The sequence below is a fragment of the Anopheles ziemanni genome, chromosome 2 (genome assembly GCF_943734765.1).
Source record: "Anopheles ziemanni chromosome 2, idAnoZiCoDA_A2_x.2, whole genome shotgun sequence".
NCBI lineage: Eukaryota > Metazoa > Arthropoda > Insecta > Diptera > Culicidae > Anopheles > Anopheles ziemanni.
This window is the reverse complement of record NC_080705.1, coordinates 70553899-70574239: the sequence shown is the minus strand read 5'-3', so window position 1 is coordinate 70574239 and position 20341 is coordinate 70553899. Positions and strand designations below refer to the sequence as shown.

The 20341-nt window shown below is 46.2% G+C and overlaps 3 protein-coding genes across 3 annotated transcripts; all 3 read left to right on the top strand.

Moving 5' to 3' along the window:
* Window positions 1-3107: 3107 nt before the first annotated feature.
* Window positions 3108-9532, top strand: LOC131294226 (protein artichoke-like). The gene is made up of 2 exons (XM_058322271.1): window positions 3108-3172; window positions 5896-9532. The coding sequence occupies exons 1-2, from the start codon at window positions 3108-3110 to the stop codon at window positions 9530-9532; spliced, it is 3702 nt and encodes a 1233-aa protein (XP_058178254.1).
* Window positions 9533-10247: 715 nt separating this feature from the next.
* Window positions 10248-13942, top strand: LOC131294225 (protein artichoke-like). Its single transcript, XM_058322270.1, has 2 exons — window positions 10248-10267; window positions 10348-13942. Exons 1-2 carry the CDS (start codon window positions 10248-10250, stop codon window positions 13940-13942), a joined length of 3615 nt encoding a protein of 1204 aa, XP_058178253.1.
* Window positions 13943-14538: 596 nt separating this feature from the next.
* On the top strand, window positions 14539-19256 carry LOC131294224 (protein artichoke-like). Its single transcript, XM_058322269.1, has 2 exons — window positions 14539-14741; window positions 15662-19256. The coding sequence occupies exons 1-2, from the start codon at window positions 14539-14541 to the stop codon at window positions 19254-19256; spliced, it is 3798 nt and encodes a 1265-aa protein (XP_058178252.1).
* The last annotated feature ends 1085 nt before the right edge of the window (window positions 19257-20341 follow it).

Sequence of the window (20341 nt, the reverse complement as noted above, 5' to 3'; positions counted from 1 at the left end):
AAAACAAGTGACGACAAAATGTATAAATACTATGAATTGTAATGTTTATTATGAATTGTTGCAATAAATTAGTTAAAATTGGCTACTATTAGAAATTAAACCTTTTTTCATAAAAATTGACAACATACTAGGGAAAGATCTGATTTAATAGCAATTAGTTCGCCAATGTTTTGGAAGGACAAAATTAAGTCAAAGTTGATAAGAACATTTTATAGTAAACAAAACCCTTAGATACAAAGACATGGTAGAAAGCATTAACTTTTAGATACTAAGTCATATAATAAAAAATATAGCCAGGGCAAATAGAAAACATTAACATTATTATTATTATTATTACAGCATTTTCCGGCTTTTTATTCCAAAGTCCCATCAAAACACTAACAAGTGCCAGGTTTCATCTGACAAATTGCGCTCTATATTGGCAAAAACGCATCATCGATGACATGGCAACATTACCGTTCTACAAAGCCACATTCAATATCTAACAATAACAACAAAAAAATACACAGCAAGACAATTGACAATTTTACCAAAGCTATTTAGTGAGTGCCAAACATGTTGATGAAATGCTAGTAAAATGAACTAAAATTTTTAAAAAATTGAAATTCTAACCTCGAAAGATTTTCTTCAAAATTGTTATTGATCCAATTTACCCTAATAATATTAATTACTGGAATAAAATATAATCATCTGTAGCATCAATTGAATGTTCATTGGAAAGACTTCTTTCATCGATCGGGTCCGCGTACGATCGATACCCTATAAGGATCTGCCTACGAACGTGCCGGATAAAACTATAACTCCAGTGCGAGTCTGCGTTCTCAAGATGCGCCCCGCCATTCCAACATAGCGAGCCGGTTTTCTAGATCAGACACCAGACCAGCGAGGCTCTAGATCGGCTAGAGGCTAGGGCAAGCCAAGGTCTGCAACAAAATTGACCATTCGCTTGCTTCGAAAGAAGGAAGAACAGTGATCCACGGTGCCAGAGAGCCCGTTTCACGGGCTGGAAATGGGCGCGAAGCAGCATCGGGAGAAGTTTTCTTTTAATCAATTAAATATGATGATGAGCCAAAGTCGATATATTTTGATTCAAAGTTTAAAGTTAATGATAATGCATAAAAAAGAAGGCCCAAGTGTTCGACCGTACGATGCTGCCGCCGCCGACTGGCTTATCCGGCCACCACCCGGCTGGTCCGTTTTACTCTTGGTGCGGCCTGGTCGCCGGTACTACCGTACCCTCTTTCCATTCACGACGCTGGCAGGATGGTTCTGTTCAACGTTTTGTCTGCTCCTTCCTTCTTACGAGAGCACGGGCACGTTGAAGTTCTTATTTCTGCCAGCCATTTCCGGAATCTCTGCAACATCTTCGTAGACGCTCGGGCCGACATCATCCCGGCATGGTGGAGCGAGTGAAGAAAAGCTTATGCTGACATCAATCTTTTTTGATTTTCGAGTCCCGGCAGACGGATGAGTGAGGATTTTTTTTTGTTTTGAGCGCACAATTTTTGCAATATCCTCACGGATCTGCCCGCGAACGATGGGGGTTTGTGTGACGTTTTGGCGGCGAAAACGTACGGAAGCATGAAGTCCGCACACTGTCGAAGGTCGGTACACCACCACCGCGGACCGATGTTCGTGGGAGAGTGCAATAGGAAAGGTATAAAGTGAAGCGAAAGAAAACACTTTTTTCAAGATCAGGCGAACACGGCTGAGCGAAAGGAATAATAATGAACTTGAGAGTCAGTAAAATTACACTTAATTGATTTCAGCTGAGCTGCGCCTCATCGACCGGAGGTTACACCGAGCCGGAAGTGGAAACGCTCCGGTTTGCATGTAGCTCGCCTTCCGCCACGTTCGGTTGTGGAGGGTTTTTGGGAACTTTATGCTTCCAAGAGGGAGGAAAAGCTATTTGTTTTAGGGTTACCGTACGGGGATTTGGGGTTTTCCGTCTGCCTGTGCAACTTCCTGCATTCGACGATAAGAAAGCTGCTAGAGACAAACTCAGCAAAAATGAGTTGTATTATGTGAAAGAAACTCCATTCAACAACGAACCATCGTTTCCAGCGATGCAAGATGTGACAGCACTACTCCTTTCTGTAGGAAACCGGAGGCGTCAAACCGAGAGATTGCTCAATTATGACAACGGCCAACGCGGCTGCCGTTGCCAATTGTTGTCCACTTCTTCCTGCGACGCCGTGTCCTGAGAAAGCGCCAACTCATGCGCATCCCCTGAATGGGCCCATTCCAGGCCCATCGATTCTTCAGATTCTTCTTCGCAAGCTGCGAAACTGTTGCAGCTCGACAACGGCGACTGGCGACGACGTCGAAGACGATTTCCGGTTACTTAACGACCTCGACCATCAACACTGGCAACTCACTGGCGCAGCCCTTCGCATGGGCGACAATGGTTCAGTCGCCACAGTCTCTCCGGGATGCCATTAACAAAACAAAAAGAAAAAAAAAACCGTGGGGAAAGAAATAAAAAAGAAACCAGAAAGATATATTAAGGTGACCAATCGAGGGCGACCGAATCCTTCATTCAAACCGCTCGTGATATCAGCGCTCGATCTGACCATCGTCTCCCTGGGTCGGAAGGGGGGGCAGGCGACCAGATTCATTCATATTTTATTTCCAACTCGAGAGGAGATTAGGAAAGGAATGAGCCCGAGGGGGAGGCGAAAGAGAGAGAGAGAACATGGATGGTGCACGAACGGGAAGTTTGATGCCTGCGATAATAAATCATCGTATGCTCGAGAAAGTATTGAAAATCGGTCTCTGCCCCAAATGGCGTCGGTGGAGAAAATGCCGCGCGGGACGCGGGGGCGATCGAGGGCCGTCTTACTACGTGCGCAGTAAAAGGACGCTGGATGCCAGCCAGGAGGAAGATACGATGTCCGCCGGTGGCAGTTCGTTCGGTAATTGATTGAACGAATGCAGCCGAACTTGGGCATCCGCGTTCCTCGCGTCGGGACAGCACTAATTCACGGCCCCGAGATGGCTCCCGAGAGGAGCACCAGAACCACCACCAACGCGGCGATGAGTTGGCAGAAAATGGTTGGTCGCTTTGCCAGACCAGCCGACCATCGTACGCTTTCGGCCGAGGACAGATGACGATCCTCCCGGTACTGAGCAAAGGTCAGTTCATTGAATACATGCATCTATCCACCAGGAGGTATGTCATTATAGAAACAACAAAGATTTTAAATGTGCGATAGAATCGTGTAAGATACACAAATTGTATATACACTTTACAATTCACAAAAAATTCCAGATTTCCTCCACATTCTTTCAATGGAGGATCTGTATAAATTTAGCTAAAACTGGAACGAAAAACAATAAAAACTATGAAAAATGGGTTATCAATTCCATATTGTAGTGGATTAAAGAGTTTTCCTCTTATGGCGATATAATACCACTTTAGCTTGTTTCAATATATTTCATACATTTAATTTCGCTTTTTGTTACGCTAACCGATTCTATAAACCTTTTCAGGTGTGAGGGAGAAGTATTTAGTGTTTTATGGCAAATTCTTGCCAGCAGGAAAATTCGTTGTCGAAAAATCGATTGGCTTCAAACTTTCCTTAAGAACGATACACTCGCTTCTCGGCCCGACCGAGACCGGTCGACATTGCCCCGGTTCCTAATGGAGTCTCTTTGATTTGATGATGGATTTCGATTATTCGACGATAAAACATTAGACCCAAACGAAAACGGTAGCTGCCGGGAAAATTATAGTCTTCTTTGTGATGCTGCTGCTGCTGCTGCTGCTGTTGCTACTGCCGCAGCCGTTGTTGTGCCGTGTGTTCTGCGCTTCAACGGCGGTTGGACGGCGGCCATTTAATAGAAGGCTGCGCCGTGACGCCACCACGTTTCGTCGCCGGCCCCGTCACTGTTGCAGCCGATTTTTCTATCCATTCTTCGGTATGATTCTCGTTTTTATTTTTCCTCTGTTTGTCCATTCGTTCCGTGTTCTATTCAAGATGACGCACTGTGTAACGCCTTCGTATGGATCCGATCCGGTCCGTAGGACGGATGCTGCGGATGGTCGAATCGTGGATGGGGAGAGTGTTGCTAGTTACTCGAGCGTTTATCAGATTCTCCTGGTTTCGCTACACCTTTTGTCTGGTTCAGGTGGGTTGCTCAGGTTTTTTTCTCGGGGTACGTTCACGTTGCGAGTACCCATCTTGGAAACATCGAACGGGGAAGCAGGAAAACAACTTCTTCACTTGTATTTAGAATCCGCCCGAACTACAATCCATTTCCTCTCTCATTATTGTTTGCTTGGGCGAACGTACAACTTGTCTTTTTCTATCGTTTGGCTGGTAAAGAATATGACAGACAGCACATCCCCGTCCGGAAATAATATCTTCATCGCGACGAGAAGAAATGATCTTCAGTGCCGTCGTGTGATCGTCAGACACGTTTTAATATTCGTCCTTCGTCCCAAGGATGGCGAAAGGGTGGTTGTATAATTTATAGCATACTATTGTATTTCCATCAGTAAACATTTAAACACTGTTTTCTAAAACAAAATTAAGTCCTAATCCAACGCTTAACGACCTCTCACTTGCCCTGTGCCAACGATGCGGAAACACATCCAATTATTATGTTTTGTTTTACAAACATGAGTCGCGGGGTGGCCTACGAAACTAACACTCTGCTGCACTGTTAATTATTAAAACCACGTACGATGTACGGAGGAATTACTTTCATCGTTGCGGAGACATAAATAGAACAACGGCGTACAACATATAAATAACACGCAATGTTCGCTTGTCTTCACTTCCTTTAGCGATGGGTGAAATAGAAAAATCGAAACAAATTGAACGCCATACTGGGGACCAACGAACCTTTTTCCACGATACTATTTACAAACAAATGAAGTGGTGTCTAACGTAGAGGAACAGGTAAGAATAAGCGTGATCTTCTAAGCATGCGATCTTCCCACTTGGTGGTTTGCGCGATAAACCTATTCGAATATTGATCAACAAAAATCCGGCCCGGCACGCAAATGGCGCGGATGCGCGCTCCCAAAAGGTCAACGAATTTCCACCGCCTTCCCCGTCGTGGACGCTAGTTTTTATATTCGCATTTTCCGCCCAAAAGCCGGACGCGAAAAATGTCGCACACAGTTAGCCAAATTTCGACACGCGTCACTTCGGGACGTCGCGTTACTTTCACTGCTGACGAGTGCGACAAGCAAATAATATCCACCGGTTGGCCCCGGGTGGGCCGGGAGAGATGCGGGGAAAACAGGAAGATAATAAATAGATGCGCAGATATTTGGCCGAGGAATGAGACCGAGCCAGAATGAATTAAAATAAAACATTCTAGTTTCGCGCACGGCGGCCAATTGTTCGGGTCGGTCGTAGCGTTTTCCCTGCGAAAACAAAACGTTTCCCACTTCAGTTCCGTGCTGATGTTCAGCGGATGAACATCTGACAAAGTGTTACTAGGACCCGCGGTTTGATAGAAGGAAAAGTGCTTCGAGTGGTGATATTTTGAAATATGTTTTTCTAACACATCATAATGAAAGTTATACAAAAGTATGTAATAACTTTGCTCGCCATACAGGAGTGATTTCTAAATGACAAATAATTTTCGATGAAGGAATCAATTCATCATAATTTGAAAGCAGAAGTGTCCAACGAATATTGAAAGTACAATGAACAAAGTGAAAATACAGTTATTTAATGCATCCAATCAATCCAAACAAATTATTACGGTTTATTAAAAATTCTTCTGCATCAAAGAAATTGCACCTGTTGGTGACACTACCGATACAAAGTGAATAAAAAATATGTGACATTCTTGCAATGAGCCAAAATATTCTTTCTACCATGGTGCAACGAGAGAAATTAAGCAACAGCTATCTATTTTTACCTCCCGTTGCAGCGCGTTTACAGCATGGCCAGTGCTACTGCTGCTGGCGGTGTTGCCCTCGAGCTACGCTCTCCCCGGACAGGCCACCTTCAACTGCCACCTGCGTGGCCGCGAGTGTAAGCTGTGGAACATCTACTTGGACACCCCGGAAGAGGTGTCCGAGGCGATCATCAGCACCGGCGGTGGCGGTTCGTTCGTCGAGGTGGAGATAGCGTACTCCTCGCTGCCGACCATCCCCCAGTCGCTGTTCGCGGACAACGAGAATGTGATCTCGCTCAAGATGGAGGACTGCGACGTGGAGCAGCTCGAGAGCCAGACGTTCGACGATGCGAGCGAGCTGAAGTATTTGCAGCTGCAGAAGAACCACCTGACCGTACTGCACGAGGATGGGTTCGTGAGGGCGTCGAAGCTGGTGCGCCTCAATCTGGGAAGCAATCGGATCGTGACGGTCGCGGAGCATGCCTTCCGAGGGCTGGACAATCTGGAGACGTTGCGTTTGTCGAAGAACAAGATCGTCCAGTTTCCGGGGAAGGTGTTTGCCGGTTTGCACCAGCTGACTGAGCTCAACCTCGACCATAATCACGCCGAGGAGCTACCGGATCGGTTGTTTGAAGAGCTGGGTCAGCTGCGGGAGCTGTACCTGGATCACAACTATCTCTCCGGGCTCTCGCGGAACACCTTCACCGGACTGTCCGGGCTAAGGAAGCTGATTCTCAAAGAGAACGAGCTGACTTCAATCGATCCACTTGCCTTCAGCCCGCTGACAACGCTGACTGAGCTGGTTTTGGAAGGGAACAATCTGAAACTGCTCTCCCCGAACACGTTTCTTCCGCTGACCTCTCTGCGGGAGCTCGTACTTACTGAAAACTACATCGAACGGCTAGATGATACGCTGTTCGCTGGCAACACTTACCTCGAGATATTGAAGCTGAACAACAACTCGCTCGAGGAACTGCAGCCGGCCGTGCTGGCTAGCTTGCGGAACCTGGAAGACTTGGCGTTGCAGCACAACGAAATCCGTGCGCTCGATAGGAATCTGTTCAAGCACACTAACAGCTTACGGTCGCTCCAGCTCGAGGGGAATGTCATTCAGAAGATCGCTCCGGGCACGTTTGACGGACTGAGGCGCTTGGAGGTGTTAGATCTGGAGGACAACAGTCTATCGACGCTTGATGGGGGGCTCTTTGTAGGGTTATCGTCGCTGGAGAAGTTGTACATTAACGAAAACCAGATCGAAGAGTTGAAAGCCGGCACGCTGAAAGGAGCGGATCGGCTGCGGAAGCTCGAGCTGGAGCAGAATGTCATCCGGCGTATCGATGAACGGTTCCTGGACGATACGACCCAGCTGCGCACGCTGTCGCTGGATGAGAATCTTATCGAGGAGATCCCAGCACGACTGTTTGCCGAGCAGAAGAGCCTAAAGGAGATTTCGTTGGAAAACAACAACATCAAGCAGCTACCGGAAGGGGTGTTTGCGTCGATTTCTACCTGCCTCGAGGAGCTGTACCTAGCGGACAACGATCTCGAGGAGCTCTCACCGGGCGTTCTCGATCTACCGCGGCTGGAGCTGCTCGACGTATCGGACAACAGGTTCCGCGAGCTTCCGGACGCGATGTTCAGCAAGGCAAAGCAACTGCACGAGCTGTACCTGGACGGCAACATGATCGACGACATACCGGATGCTCTCCGTTCGCTTATGCGTCTCTCGACACTCTCGCTCACGAGAAATAGACTGCGCGACATCGATCCACAGAGCTGGAGCATGATGCAGCGGCTGAAGGAGTTGTACCTATCGGAGAACTTCATCGAAGCGCTGACGCCACAGAGCTTCGAGCGGCTGGAGTCGCTGAAGGAGCTCGACCTGGACCGGAACCATCTGCACACCGTACCCGCCAACACGTTCGTGCGCAATGGCAATCTGGAAAAGTTGAACCTCTCCAGCAACCACCTGGAAGGACCGTTGGCGAACAGCTTCGCCGGTCTTTGGAAGCTCAAAGAGTTGCACCTTTCGGACAACCCACTTCGCACGATGGAGGCCAACAGCTTCCGGGATCTGCGAAAGGTAGAAAAACTGTCGCTCGAAAACTCGAGCCTGGCAGATCTGAGTGGCAGCCCGTTCTACGGAATGTCATCGTTGGAGAAGCTCGATCTGGACGAGAATCGGGTGCAGCGACTGGAGGGTTCATCATTGCGAGGGCTGGAGATGCTCGAGAAGCTTCACATACACCACAACCCCGTGTCACGCATTGATGACAACACGTTCAAGCATCTGGGCAACTTGAAGGTGATCTCGATCGGCCCGGGAACGATCGACTTCTCCGAGGATCTGCTACAGAACAACCAACGCTTGAAGGAGCTCTACCTGTTCGACTGTTTAGCCGGACCACTGCCGGGAAGGTTTTTCCACTTCAACAAGAAGCTGAAAACGCTTGCCATTGCCAGCAATGACAAGTTGGGTGGTTTGAACAAGCAGTGGTTTAAGGATCTGTCCAACCTACAAACGTTGATACTGACAAAGAACGGCCTCAAGCACTTCGAGAAGGGAATCTTTGATTCTCTCGATGGCTTGGACGAACTGCACCTCTCGGGCAATGCGGTTGGTGAGCTTGATAGGGACGTGTTTAGCAAGCTGTTGGGTTTGGAGGTACTTGACTTGTCCGATATGTCGCTTCGCATGCTCCCGATGGGCATCTTCGATAACCTGTACGACCTGGAGCGGCTGGATTTGGGTGAAAACCAGCTAGCGAATGGTTTAACAAATGGCGTGTTTAGGAATCTCTACTCACTGAAAGTGCTCTCGCTGGACAACAATCACCTGCAGACGCTGGATGCCGTGCTGTTTGATGATTTGAAGAATCTACGCGAGATCGATCTCAGTGGCAACGAGCTGAGCAGTCTTGATCCGCAAATTTTCCACGACTCACTCGACCTCGAGCTGCTCGATCTGTCGTCGAACAAGTTCACCTCCTTTGACCTACAGCAGACGACCTTCTCGAAAACGCTGGTCGAGCTCGATCTCGACGCCAACCAGCTGGTGTCGATCCGAATCACCGAAGATCTCGAAGAACTGTACGTCGAGAACAATCAGCTGACGACGATCGAAGTCGATAACTCTCCGTCGCACAGTCTGCGCAGCCTTTCGATAGCGAACAATAAATTCGTCGAACTCGACTCGCTGTATCGGTTCAACAATCTGGAGGAGCTGGACGCCTCGTACAACGAGGAGCTTCGGGTGCTTGAGCTCGGTCGCATTGCCCACACCATGTCCGTGCTGGAGGTGCTGAACGTGTCGCACTGCAGCGTGGAGGAGCTCGAGCTGAGCGAGCTCGAAATGCACGCGTTCCTGGAACTGCTCGACATTTCGCACAACAAACTGGGCAGCCTCGAAATGGACGCGTACCGACACTTCCCGGCGGTGGAGAGCTTCATCTTCGGAGGCAACGCGTTCCAGCAGTTTTCGATCGAAGACGTGCTGGGTAGCTTTAAGGATTTGGAGATGATCGGGCTTGATGGAACGGCGTGGGAGCCAGATTTCCTAGATGAGCTTGAACGCTACATTGCCGACAGGGATGTGCGTTTCTGGCATTACGGCATCGACGATGACAAGCCGTGCACGATTGGGAGGGCAGATAATTTGTTCTGTAAGTGAAGTGTGTGCCGAACCCCACGATACTGTGAGTGAAACGTGTCCCTATGTGAAATGAATAAGATGAATAAAAAATTCGCTTTCCTAATTACAAAACTATTAAATATAAGCTGGTAGTTATTATTTGAACTAAAACATTATTTTAGTAGCAATAAAGCACAGGTCCAACAGAACTTCGTGTGCAAAATGATGCAGCTCACTGGGAGCGATAAGAATTTCGCGCGATCTTTTACTTTGCTTCAGCAGTCTCATGCCACCGGGTCGGGTTATCGTTAGACCCGGTTTTTATTCCTTCAATGTTCAAGCACACATCGAACGGACAGACCGATGAATTGTTTTGCAATTTGATGCAGAACGTCGTGAATACATCAACTTGAACTCGTTTGTAGCACGATGCCGGTAATACCAAGGGTTACGCAAGAAAGATTAGTCCCACTGGTAAAGATACAGGTTGGACCGAAAAAAGAACGTGATAGATAGGCACCGGGTGTTAATCATGCAAAACGGCCAAAAAAAGGAATGATGGAAGATACTGGTAGGAACGACCTGATGCCCTGTTACAACATACAGTGAAGAAATAAATAAATGTGAGCGTTGGCGCTGATTTTTGCTGCAGGCAGCTGCAGAAGGCTCATCAGTTCCGTTTCGGTTGCGAGACGGTGAAGTGTGTTGTGTGTTTAGGCCCAGAAGTTGTCCGTAAAGAGGAACGCCTGCAACGATGGGATCCTTCATGAGGAGGTACACGTTGTTTGTGAACAGTATGAAAGTGAGTTTGGTGTCACAAGCGTTTCTAAATTACCCTTTTTCGTCGCTTTTAGCCTCTCGGTGGCATTGGTGATGCTCTGTGTTGTAGGGCTTAGCTTTGCGGAGGACGTGTTTGAGTGTGATGAGAACGAATGTACACTGGAGCTACGAGAAGAGGAGTTGGAGGGCGATATCAATTCGGCGAAGTTTCAGCTCACCGTCGAGAGCGGTCTGGTCGAGTTTTCGTTCGTCGATTCGGAAATTTCTACTATTCCCCCTGCACTGTTAGGCGAAAATGGGGACAAGATTGAAATCTTGGACGCGAGCGAATCCGATGTGCAGTTTGTAACGCCGGCAGCGTTTGCCAATGCGCGTGAATTGAGAATCGTGCGCTTGCAGCTAAATCGCATTTCGGAGCTGCAAAATGACCTGTTTGGCAATATTTCCACCCTGACGAGAATCAATGTAGCAAGCAATCGGATCGTCAATGTTGGTGAGTTCACGTTCCGCGGGTTGACGAACCTGAAGGAACTGCGGCTGTCCCGCAACAAGATTAGTGTTCTTCCAAGGAAGCTGTTTGCCGGACTGAGTTATCTCACCGATTTGAACATTGATAGCAACCGCATCTCGGTGTTGGAGGACGGTTTGTTTGAGGATCTTGCCCAGCTCACTGAGTTGTACCTGAGCTTTAACTACATTGAAAAACTCACCAATAACGCATTCGTCGGAGTGCCTTTGCTGACAAAACTTGCACTGCAGAACAACCGCATCTCAACGATCGAAAAGAATGCGTTCAAACCCTTGCCGTTGCTGAAACATCTTTGGCTGATGTCGAACAATCTGAAGGAGCTCGCACCGGAAACGTTTGTATCGCAGATCTTGCTGTACGATCTCGACTTAACGGACAATTATTTGAAAGATCTACCGAAAGGGTTGTTCCGCAACACCGTTTCGCTTGTGGAGCTAAAGATGCAGAATAATTCGATAGAGCAGTTTGATCGCGATCTTTTTTCTAACGTGCAAAAGTTACAGCGGCTTAAGTTGGAGAACAACAACCTGCAATCGTTACAGCGTGGGTTGTTTAAGAACCTGAAAAAGTTGGACACCTTGCTGTTGGAGAACAACGCTCTAGAGCACATTGTACCAGGCACGTTAGATCATTTAAAAAATCTACAAATATTAGATTTGAACGATAATGAAATAAAGTCCATCGAAGGAGGGCTGTTTCGAAAGAACAAAAAGATCGTGAAGCTGCTCCTGAAAAACAACCATATCAGTGCCCTTAAAGCTGGTTCGTTCGATGGGATGACCGGACTGAAGGCGATCTACTTGGATAATAACAAGATCGAGTTGATCGACGAAAATTTCCTTGATCCGCTTCAGATCATACTTCTCACACTGGACAACTGCGGTATCAAAGCGCTTCCTAAGGGCGTTTTCTCGAAACAACAGTTCCTGAAAGTACTTACGCTAAAAGGAAACAAGCTTGCTCACATCGATCCAGAAACGTTTGCACCTCTTCAACGGTTGACAGCCCTGGACCTAAGTTTTAATAGGCTTCGCAATATTTCAACTTCTTTGGCCAACCTTCGTCAACTCGATGTGTTGGATCTAGACAGCAACCGTATCAGCGAGCTGCCGGATAACGCATTTGCAAACACTACGTACCTTACGGTTTTGGTCCTTCAAAATAACTATTTGAAGGCCATACCGAAGGCTGTGACCACTCTGCCGAAGATGAGAGTATTAGGTTTGGCCAATAACAATATTAAATCCAGCGCGACTTCCGGTGGCTTGGAGTCGGTGGAGCTCCTACAATTGTCCTGGAACGAAATCGAGACCATTGACGTCAAGCAGTACAAAAACTTGAACAAGCTGCACCTGGACAACAACCGTATTGAACGTATTTCGCCGGACGCTTTTGAATTCAACCTGCGTCTCACCTCGTTGAGTTTGGCAAATAATCGGCTTACCGGTCCGCTGAACAATAGTTTCAGTCATCTTTGGAAGTTGGAAGGACTTGATTTAAAAAATAATCCACTCGGAGACCTGACGTTCGAAACGTTTAACGGTTTGGCAGAGCTCAATGGGCTATCGTTGGAAAATATCAGTCTGGCGAAAATCGACACCCATTTGTTAGACGCATTCAGATCGCTTGATAAGTTACATTTATCGGGCAATAAATTCACGGCCATCTCAACCAATGTCCTCGATCACTTCAAACGTTTAGGCGAACTATATATAAGTAATAGCGAAAAAGGTTTCGAGGATTTGGGAGGAGTTGCGGCGGTGGCAGAAATCAAAGAACTTTCGCTTTCAGCAGTAAACTGGGACGTTCCTGAGTATCTGCTCAGCAACAAGAGAATACTGCAGAAGCTATATATTCGGGGTGCTCGATTCGCCAGCTTGCCTGCGGACTTCCTACATTCGCCCAGATTCTTGAAAACGCTAGCAATTTCTGATAACAAAAACTTCAAGCGACTTCCAGCGAACTTCTTTAAGGATGTACCTTACCTCAAGGAGCTTACGCTGTCAAATAATAGCCTCTCGACCTTGGAGCCCGGAGTGTTCGATCCCCTTGCTCTACTTGAGTTGCTAGATATTTCGGAGAATCCGCTGAAAACCGTAAACAAAGATCTGTTCGCCAAGACGTACAGCGTAAAGGAATTGCAGCTGCGAAATATAAATCTGACAAGCCTGCCATTGGGAATATTCGATAGCCTCGACAATATGACCCACCTCGATCTGAGTAGCAATCAGCTTTCCACACTTCCGAAAGGAATCTTCCGTAAGCAGTACTTCCTGGAGTATCTTTCCCTGGAGGGTAATAGCTTTGAGCAGTTGGATCCTGCCGTTTTCGATGGAGTTTCGCGGCTGAATGTAATTTATCTCGCTCACAACAAATTAAGCTCGCTACACCCTCAGTTGTTCAGCAACCTCGTGCAGATTCAGGTGCTCGATCTGGGTTACAACAAGTTCGTGACGTTCGATCTGACTGCAACAGCTTTCCAGAATAAAGTCTCTATCCTAAGACTGGGCAACAATGGCCTCACGTCACTGAAAATCACACCAACCCTTGAGGGTTTGTTCGCAACCGATAACCAACTGTTCACGATCGAGGTGAACCAATCGAAAGAGTATCCGAGCGTTCTGAACCACCTTTACGTGGAACGCAATCGTTTCACAAACTTGAACAGTTTTGTGCAGTTTAAAGCCCTAGAAAATCTGGATGCCTCTTTCAACAATTTCACTGCGTTTGATTTTGGCGTGCTGTCCACACAACTCCAGGGTCTTCGCGAGCTGAGCGTATCGGACAACAACGTGCAGCAGATCAAAACCGATGGAATCATCAAGCAAGATAATCTCATTTATATGGACATTTCGAACAACAATCTCACTAGCCTGGATTTGGATGTTTTTGGAAAGTTCCGCTCGTTGCAGCACTTCATCTTCGGAGGAAACTATTTCGATACGTTCTCAATTTCGAACCTGCTCGCGGCATTCCAAGAACTGGAATCGATCGGACTGGAGGGAATACAATGGAAGTGTGATTTTCTTCACAGCTTGGAATCACCGATGAAGGAATCGTTCGTGGGGTATGTTTTCAAATCCCAAAAAGATGAGCCGAATGGTTGCGCCAAGGAAGTTAACGGGCTTTGCTGCTTCTAATGAATTGACTTGTAAATAAAAATAAATAAAATGACTACCATACTCAAACTAAGCGCCTCTGTTTTTATGCTTAACTTTAGAATGATTAACAATTTAGCAGAAAAACGACGCGAAGATATTCGAAATAAGCCATAAATACCTTACTGATAAATAATACCATCTGTACAATAGTTGGCGATCGCCAACTTCTGCAATTTTGAGAGTATTCCGAACAATTCAATCGTGACTATACGTCAACAAAACTTTGTTTTAACTGTTTTTAAATGTGGCACGACATCCCCTAGTAGGAAGAGGTCTCTCTCCGAAGAGAGTTTATGTGAACGAAAGACGGTATATTATAGGAGGTCTACCATTCGTATTACGGAAGGGTACAAGACTCGTGATTCGATCTCACACTTGTGGTGTGCTGTTTCCTCGCGCTACCGCTGCGCCATGGGCACCCCAATGTTTCAAATTTTGATGAAACTAAAACTTCTTTGGGCAAGTGTAGCTTGTAACGAAAACAGTTTGCTAACAATATCCCTCTGCAAACACGTATTTCTTTTGATAACCAGTTCTTCTCGTTCGTTGTACGCCTCGTACAGTACGAGCTCGAAATGCACGCGTTTCTGGAGCTGCTCGACATTTCGCACAACAAACTGGGCAGCCCCGAAATGGACGCGTACCGGCACTTCCCGGTGGTGGAGAGCTTCATCTTTGGAGGCAGCGATCTGGAGATGATCGGGCTGGATGGAACGGCGTGGGATCCCGATTTCCTAGATGGGCGTTTCTGGCATCAAGACATCGACGATGACAAGCCGTGCACGATTGGGAGGATTGATAATTTGTTCTGTAAGTAAAGTGTTTACTGAAACCCACGATGCTGTGAGTGAAACGTGTCCCTATGTGAAATGAATAAGATGAATAAAAAATTCGCTTTCCTAATTACAAAACTATTAAATATAAGCTGGTAGTTATTGTTTGGACTAAAACATTTTTTTTGTAGCAATAAAGCACAGGTCCAACAGAACTTCGTGTGCAAAATGATGCAGCTCACTGGGAGCGATAAGAATTTTGCGCGATCTTTTGCTTTGCCTTAGCAGTCTCATGCCATCGGGTCGGGTTATCGTTAGACCCGTTTTTTATTCCTCCAATGATGCTGCTCATTTATCAAGCACACACCAGACGAACAGACAATGAATTGCTTTGCAATTCGGTGCAGATGGTACTCGACGCGATAGGGAGTCGTGAAAACGGCGACCAGAACTCGTTTGTAGCACGATGCCGGTAATGCCAAAGGTTACGCAAGAAAGATTAGTCCCACTGGTAAAGATTCGGTTGGGCAGAAAAAAAACAACGTGATAGATAGGCACCGGGTGTTAATCATGCAAAACGGCCAAAAAGAGGAATGATGGAAGATTTTGGTAGGAACGACCTGATGCAAACCTGTTACAACATACAGTGAAGAAATAAATAAATGTGAGCGTTGACGCTGATATGAGTCAAGGTCAATCGAATTCGTGTATTTTTACTGCAGGCAGCTGCAGAAGGCTCATCAGTTCCGTTTCGGTTGCGAGACGGTGAAGTGTGTTGTGTGTTTAGGCCCAGAAGTTGTCCGTAAAGAGGAATGCCTGCAACGATGGGATCCTTCATGAGGAGGTACACTTTGTTTTGTGAATAGTAGAAACGTTAGGTTGGTTCCTCAAGTGCTTTTACATGACCCCTTTTCGTTGCTTTTAGCCTCTCGGTGGCATTGCTGATGCTCTGTGTTGTAGGGCCTAGCTTTGCGGAGGACGTGTTTGAGTGTGATGAGAACGAATGTACACTGGAGCTACGAGAAGAGGAGTTGGAGGGCGATATCAATTCGGCGAAGTTTCAGCTCACCGTCGAGAGCGGTTTGGTTGAGTTTTCGTTCGTCAATTCGGAAATTTCTACTATTCCCCCTGCACTGTTAGGCGAAAATGGGGACAAGATTGAAATCTTGGACGCGAGCGAATCCGATGTGCAGTTTGTAACGCCGGCAGCGTTTGCCAATGCGCGTGAATTGAGAATCGTGCGCTTGCAGCTAAATCGCATTTCGGAGCTGCAAAATGACCTGTTTGGCAATATTTCCACCCTGACGAGAATCAATGTAGCAAGCAATCGGATCGTCAACGTTGGTGAGTTCACGTTCCGCGGGTTGACGAACCTGAAGGAACTGCGGCTGTCCCGCAACAAGATTAGTGTTCTTCCAAGGAAGCTGTTTGCCGGACTGAGTCATCTCACCGATTTGAACATTGATCGCAACCGCATCTCGGTGTTGGAGGACGGTTTGTTTGAGGATCTTGCCCAGCTCACTGAGTTGTACCTGAGCTTTAACTACATTGAAAAACTCACCAATAATGCATTCGTCGGAGTGCCTTTGCTGAGAAAACTTGCACTGCAGAACAACCGCATCTCAACGATCGAAAAGAATGCTTTCGAACCCCTGCCAATGCTGAAATATCTGTGGCTGCTGTCGAACAATCTGAAGGAGCTTGCACCGGAAACGTTTGTATCGCAGATCTCGCTGTACGACCTCGACTTAACGGACAATTATTTGAAAGATCTACCGAAAGGGTTGTTCCGCAACACCGTTTCGCTTGTGGAGCTAAAGATGAAGAATAATACGATCGAGCAGTTTGATCGCGATCTTTTTGCTAACGTACAAAAGTTGGAGGAGCTTGAGTTAGAGAACAACAATCTGCAGTCGTTAGAGGGAGCGTTGTTTAGGAATCTGAAAAGGTTGGACACCTTGCTGTTGGAGAACAACGCTCTAGAGCACATCGTACCAGGTACGTTCGATGATTTGAAAAATTTAGAAGTGCTAGACTTGAACGATAATGGAATAAAGTCCATCGAAGGAGGGCTGTTCCGAAAGAACAAAAAGATCGAGAAGCTGTTCCTGAAAAACAACCATATCAGTGCCCTTAAAGCTGGTTCGTTCGATGGGATGACCAGATTGAAAGAGATCTACCTGGATAATAACGAGATCGAGTTGATCGACGAAAATTTCCTTGAGCCGCATCAGATCAAAATTCTCACACTGGACGACTGCGGTATCAAAGCGCTTCCTAAGGGCGTTTTCTCGAAACAACAGTTCCTGCGTACACTTATGCTAAAAGGAAACAAGCTTACTTACATCGATCCAGAAACGTTTGCACCTCTTCAACGGTTGAAAACCCTGGACCTAAGTTTTAATAGGCTTCGCAATATTTCAACTTCTTTGGCCAACCTTCGCCATCTCGATTTGTTGGATCTAGACAGCAACCGTATCAGTGAACTATTGGATAACGCATTTGCCAATAATACACACCTTGCGAATTTGAACATTGACAACAACTATTTGAAGGCCATACCGAAAGCTGTAACCACTCTGCCGAAGATTAAATATTTAACTTTGGCCAATAACAATATTAAATCCAGCGCGACTTCCGGTGGCTTGGAGTCGGTGGAGGAACTACTCTTGTCCGGCAACGAAATCGAGACCATTGACGTCAAGCAGTACAAAAACTTGAACACGCTGCACCTGGACAACAACCGTATTGAACGTATTTCGCCGGACGCTTTTGAATTCAACCTGCGTCTCACCACGTTAGGTTTGGCAAATAATCGGCTTACCGGTCCGCTGAACAATAGTTTCAGCCATCTTTGGAAGTTGGAAACACTCGAGTTAGACCACAATCCGCTCGGAGACCTGACGTTCGAAACGTTTAACGGTTTGGCAGAGCTCAATGAGCTATCGTTGGAAAATATCAGTCTGGCGAAAATCGACACCCATCTGTTCGACGCATTCAAATCGCTTGATAACTTAGATTTATCGGACAATAAATTCACGGCCATCTCAACCAATGTCCTCGATCACTTCAAACGTTTACGCGAACTCTACATAAGTAATAACGAAAAAGGTTTCGAGGATTTGGGAGGAGTTGCGGCGGTGGCAGAAATCAAAGAACTTTCGCTTTCAGCAGTAAACTGGGACGTTCCTGAGAATCTGCTCAGCAACAAGAGAATACTGCAGGAGCTATATATTCAGGGTGCTCGATTCGCCAGCTTGCCTGCGGACTTCCTACACTCGCCCAGATCCTTGAAAACGCTAGCAATTTCTGATAACAAAAACTTCAAGCGACTTCCAGCGAACTTCTTTAAGGATGTACCTTACCTCAAGGAGCTTACGCTGTCAAATAATAGCCTCTCGACCTTGGAGCCCGGAGTGTTCGATCCCCTTGCTCTACTTGAGTCGCTGGATATTTCGGAGAATCCACTGAAAACATTGAACAAGGACCTGTTCACCAAGACGTACAGCGTAAAGGAATTGCAGCTGCGAAATATAAATCTGACAAGCCTGCCATTGGGAATATTCGATAGCCTCGACAATATGACCCAACTCGATCTGAGTAGCAATCAGCTTTCCACACTTCCGAAAGGAATCTTCCGCAAGCAGTACTTCCTGGAGTATCTTTCCCTGGAGGGAAATAGCTTTGAGCAGTTGGATCCGGCCGTTTTCGATGGAGTTTCGCGGCTGAATGTAATTTATCTCGCTCACAACAAATTAAGCTCGTTACACCCTCAGCTGTTCAGCAACCTCGTGCAAATTCAGGTGCTCGATCTGGGTTACAACAAGTTCGTGACGTTCGATCTGACTGCGACAGCGTTTCAGAATACAGTTTCCGCCCTAGGACTGGACAACAATGGTCTCACGTCACTGAAAATCTCACCAACCCTTGAGATTTTATCCGCAGTCGATAACCAACTGTCCTCGATCGAGGTGAACCAAACGAAAGAGTCTCCGAGTGTTCTGAACCACCTTTCCGTGGAACGCAATCGTTTCACAAACTTGAACAGTTTTGTGCAGTTTAAAACCCTAGTATATCTGGATGCCTCTTTCAACAATTTCACTGCGTTTGATTTTGGTGCCCTGTCCACGCAGCTCCAGGGTCTTCGCGAGCTGAACGTATCGGACAACAACGTGCAGCAGATCAAAACTGATGGAATCATCAAGCAAGATAATCTCATTCATCTGGACATTTCGAACAACAATCTCACCAGCCTGGACTTGGGCGTTTTTGGAAAGTTCCCCTCGTTGCAGCACTTCATCTTCGGAGGAAACTATTTCGATACGTTCTCAATTTCGAACCTGCTCGCGGCATTCCAAGATCTGGAATCGATCGGACTGGAGGGACAACAATGGAAGTGCGATTTTCTTCGTAGTTTGGAAGCACCGATGAAGGAATCATTCGTTGAGTATGTTTTCAAACCCCAAGAAGATGAGCCGAGTGGTTGCGCCAAGGAAGTAAACGGGCTTTGCTGCTTCTAAAGAATTGACTTGAAAAAATAAACAAATAAAATGACTACTTTACTTAAACTAAGAGTCTCTTTTTTTATTTCAAAATTTCAACATTTCAGCTAAAAGACGAGGCGAAGATATTCGAAGTAAGGCATCGTCACCTTATTGATTAATAATACCACTTGCGAGTGTTCCGAACGATTCAATCGCGACTATACATCAACACAACTTTGTTTAACTTTCTAAACTTTGTTTGAAATATTAATGATATAGAAACTTCTTTGAACAAGCTTAGCTTATAACGAAAACAATTTGCTAACAATAGGGATAGTTTTGTTACCACCAACCACATATCTGTACATCTCTTTTGATAACCAGTTCTCGCACAAGTCGCTGACCCATGATCCCGGAGCAAGAATCGACAGACAGAAGAAAAACAGAATCAGAAGAACTTGGTGCTAATCACGACCGGTGGTACGCATTGGGACATAACCTTGCTAACGAAAAAGCGAAATGTTTTGTTAAGATTCTGTTTTTTATTTGACCTCTAAAACATGAGCGATAGGTGAGCCCACTAACAAAAACAAGTTCTTGATACGGGTTTTTGGTTTTCTTCGCGTAGCCCTTCCATTCTTTGCTAACGAAGGCTGATACAGCTGTAGGCAGTATTCAACTTTATTACCTTAACAACAGCCGAAACACGCACTAGTTTCATCTCGACTGCCCGTGGGAGCAGTTCGTTCGGAGTGAAAATGGGTAGCGTAAACTTGAGGTAAATCACTGTGGCAAAAAGGAGTTTTTGAAAAGTGAACGTGGAAAGAAATAGTGAAGGTGTTTTTCTTTTATTTCTTTTCTTCTAGTTTATATATAGCTATTTGTGTTTCCGTTTTACTTGCAACATGTTTTGCAACCAACGAGGATGACAGTGATGAAAACGATTGTTTTGCAAGTACCGTGTATGAGTGTGATGACGACGATTGTCGGTTTAAACTGCAGCTGACGGAAGCCGACGAGAATTGCAATTCGACAAAGTTTCACCTGACTTCTGAGAGCGAGCTTGTTACTGTGACATTCTATGGGTCGGCTATGTTTACCATTCCAAAATCGCTGTTTGC

Coding starts and splice junctions, on each gene's coding strand:
- LOC131294224 (XM_058322269.1), top strand. CDS start 14,539: ATGCACGCGTTTCTGGAGCTGCTCGACATTTCGCACAACAAACTGGGC. Junction 14,742..15,661: donor GACATCGACGATGACAAGCC/GTGCACGATTGG, acceptor CGTTGCTTTTAG/CCTCTCGGTGGCATTGCTGA.
- LOC131294226 (XM_058322271.1), top strand. CDS start 3,108: ATGACGATCCTCCCGGTACTGAGCAAAGGTCAGTTCATTGAATACATG. Junction 3,173..5,895: donor ATGCATCTATCCACCAGGAG/GTATGTCATTAT, acceptor CTCCCGTTGCAG/CGCGTTTACAGCATGGCCAG.
- LOC131294225 (XM_058322270.1), top strand. CDS start 10,248: ATGGGATCCTTCATGAGGAG. Junction 10,268..10,347: donor ATGGGATCCTTCATGAGGAG/GTACACGTTGTT, acceptor CGTCGCTTTTAG/CCTCTCGGTGGCATTGGTGA.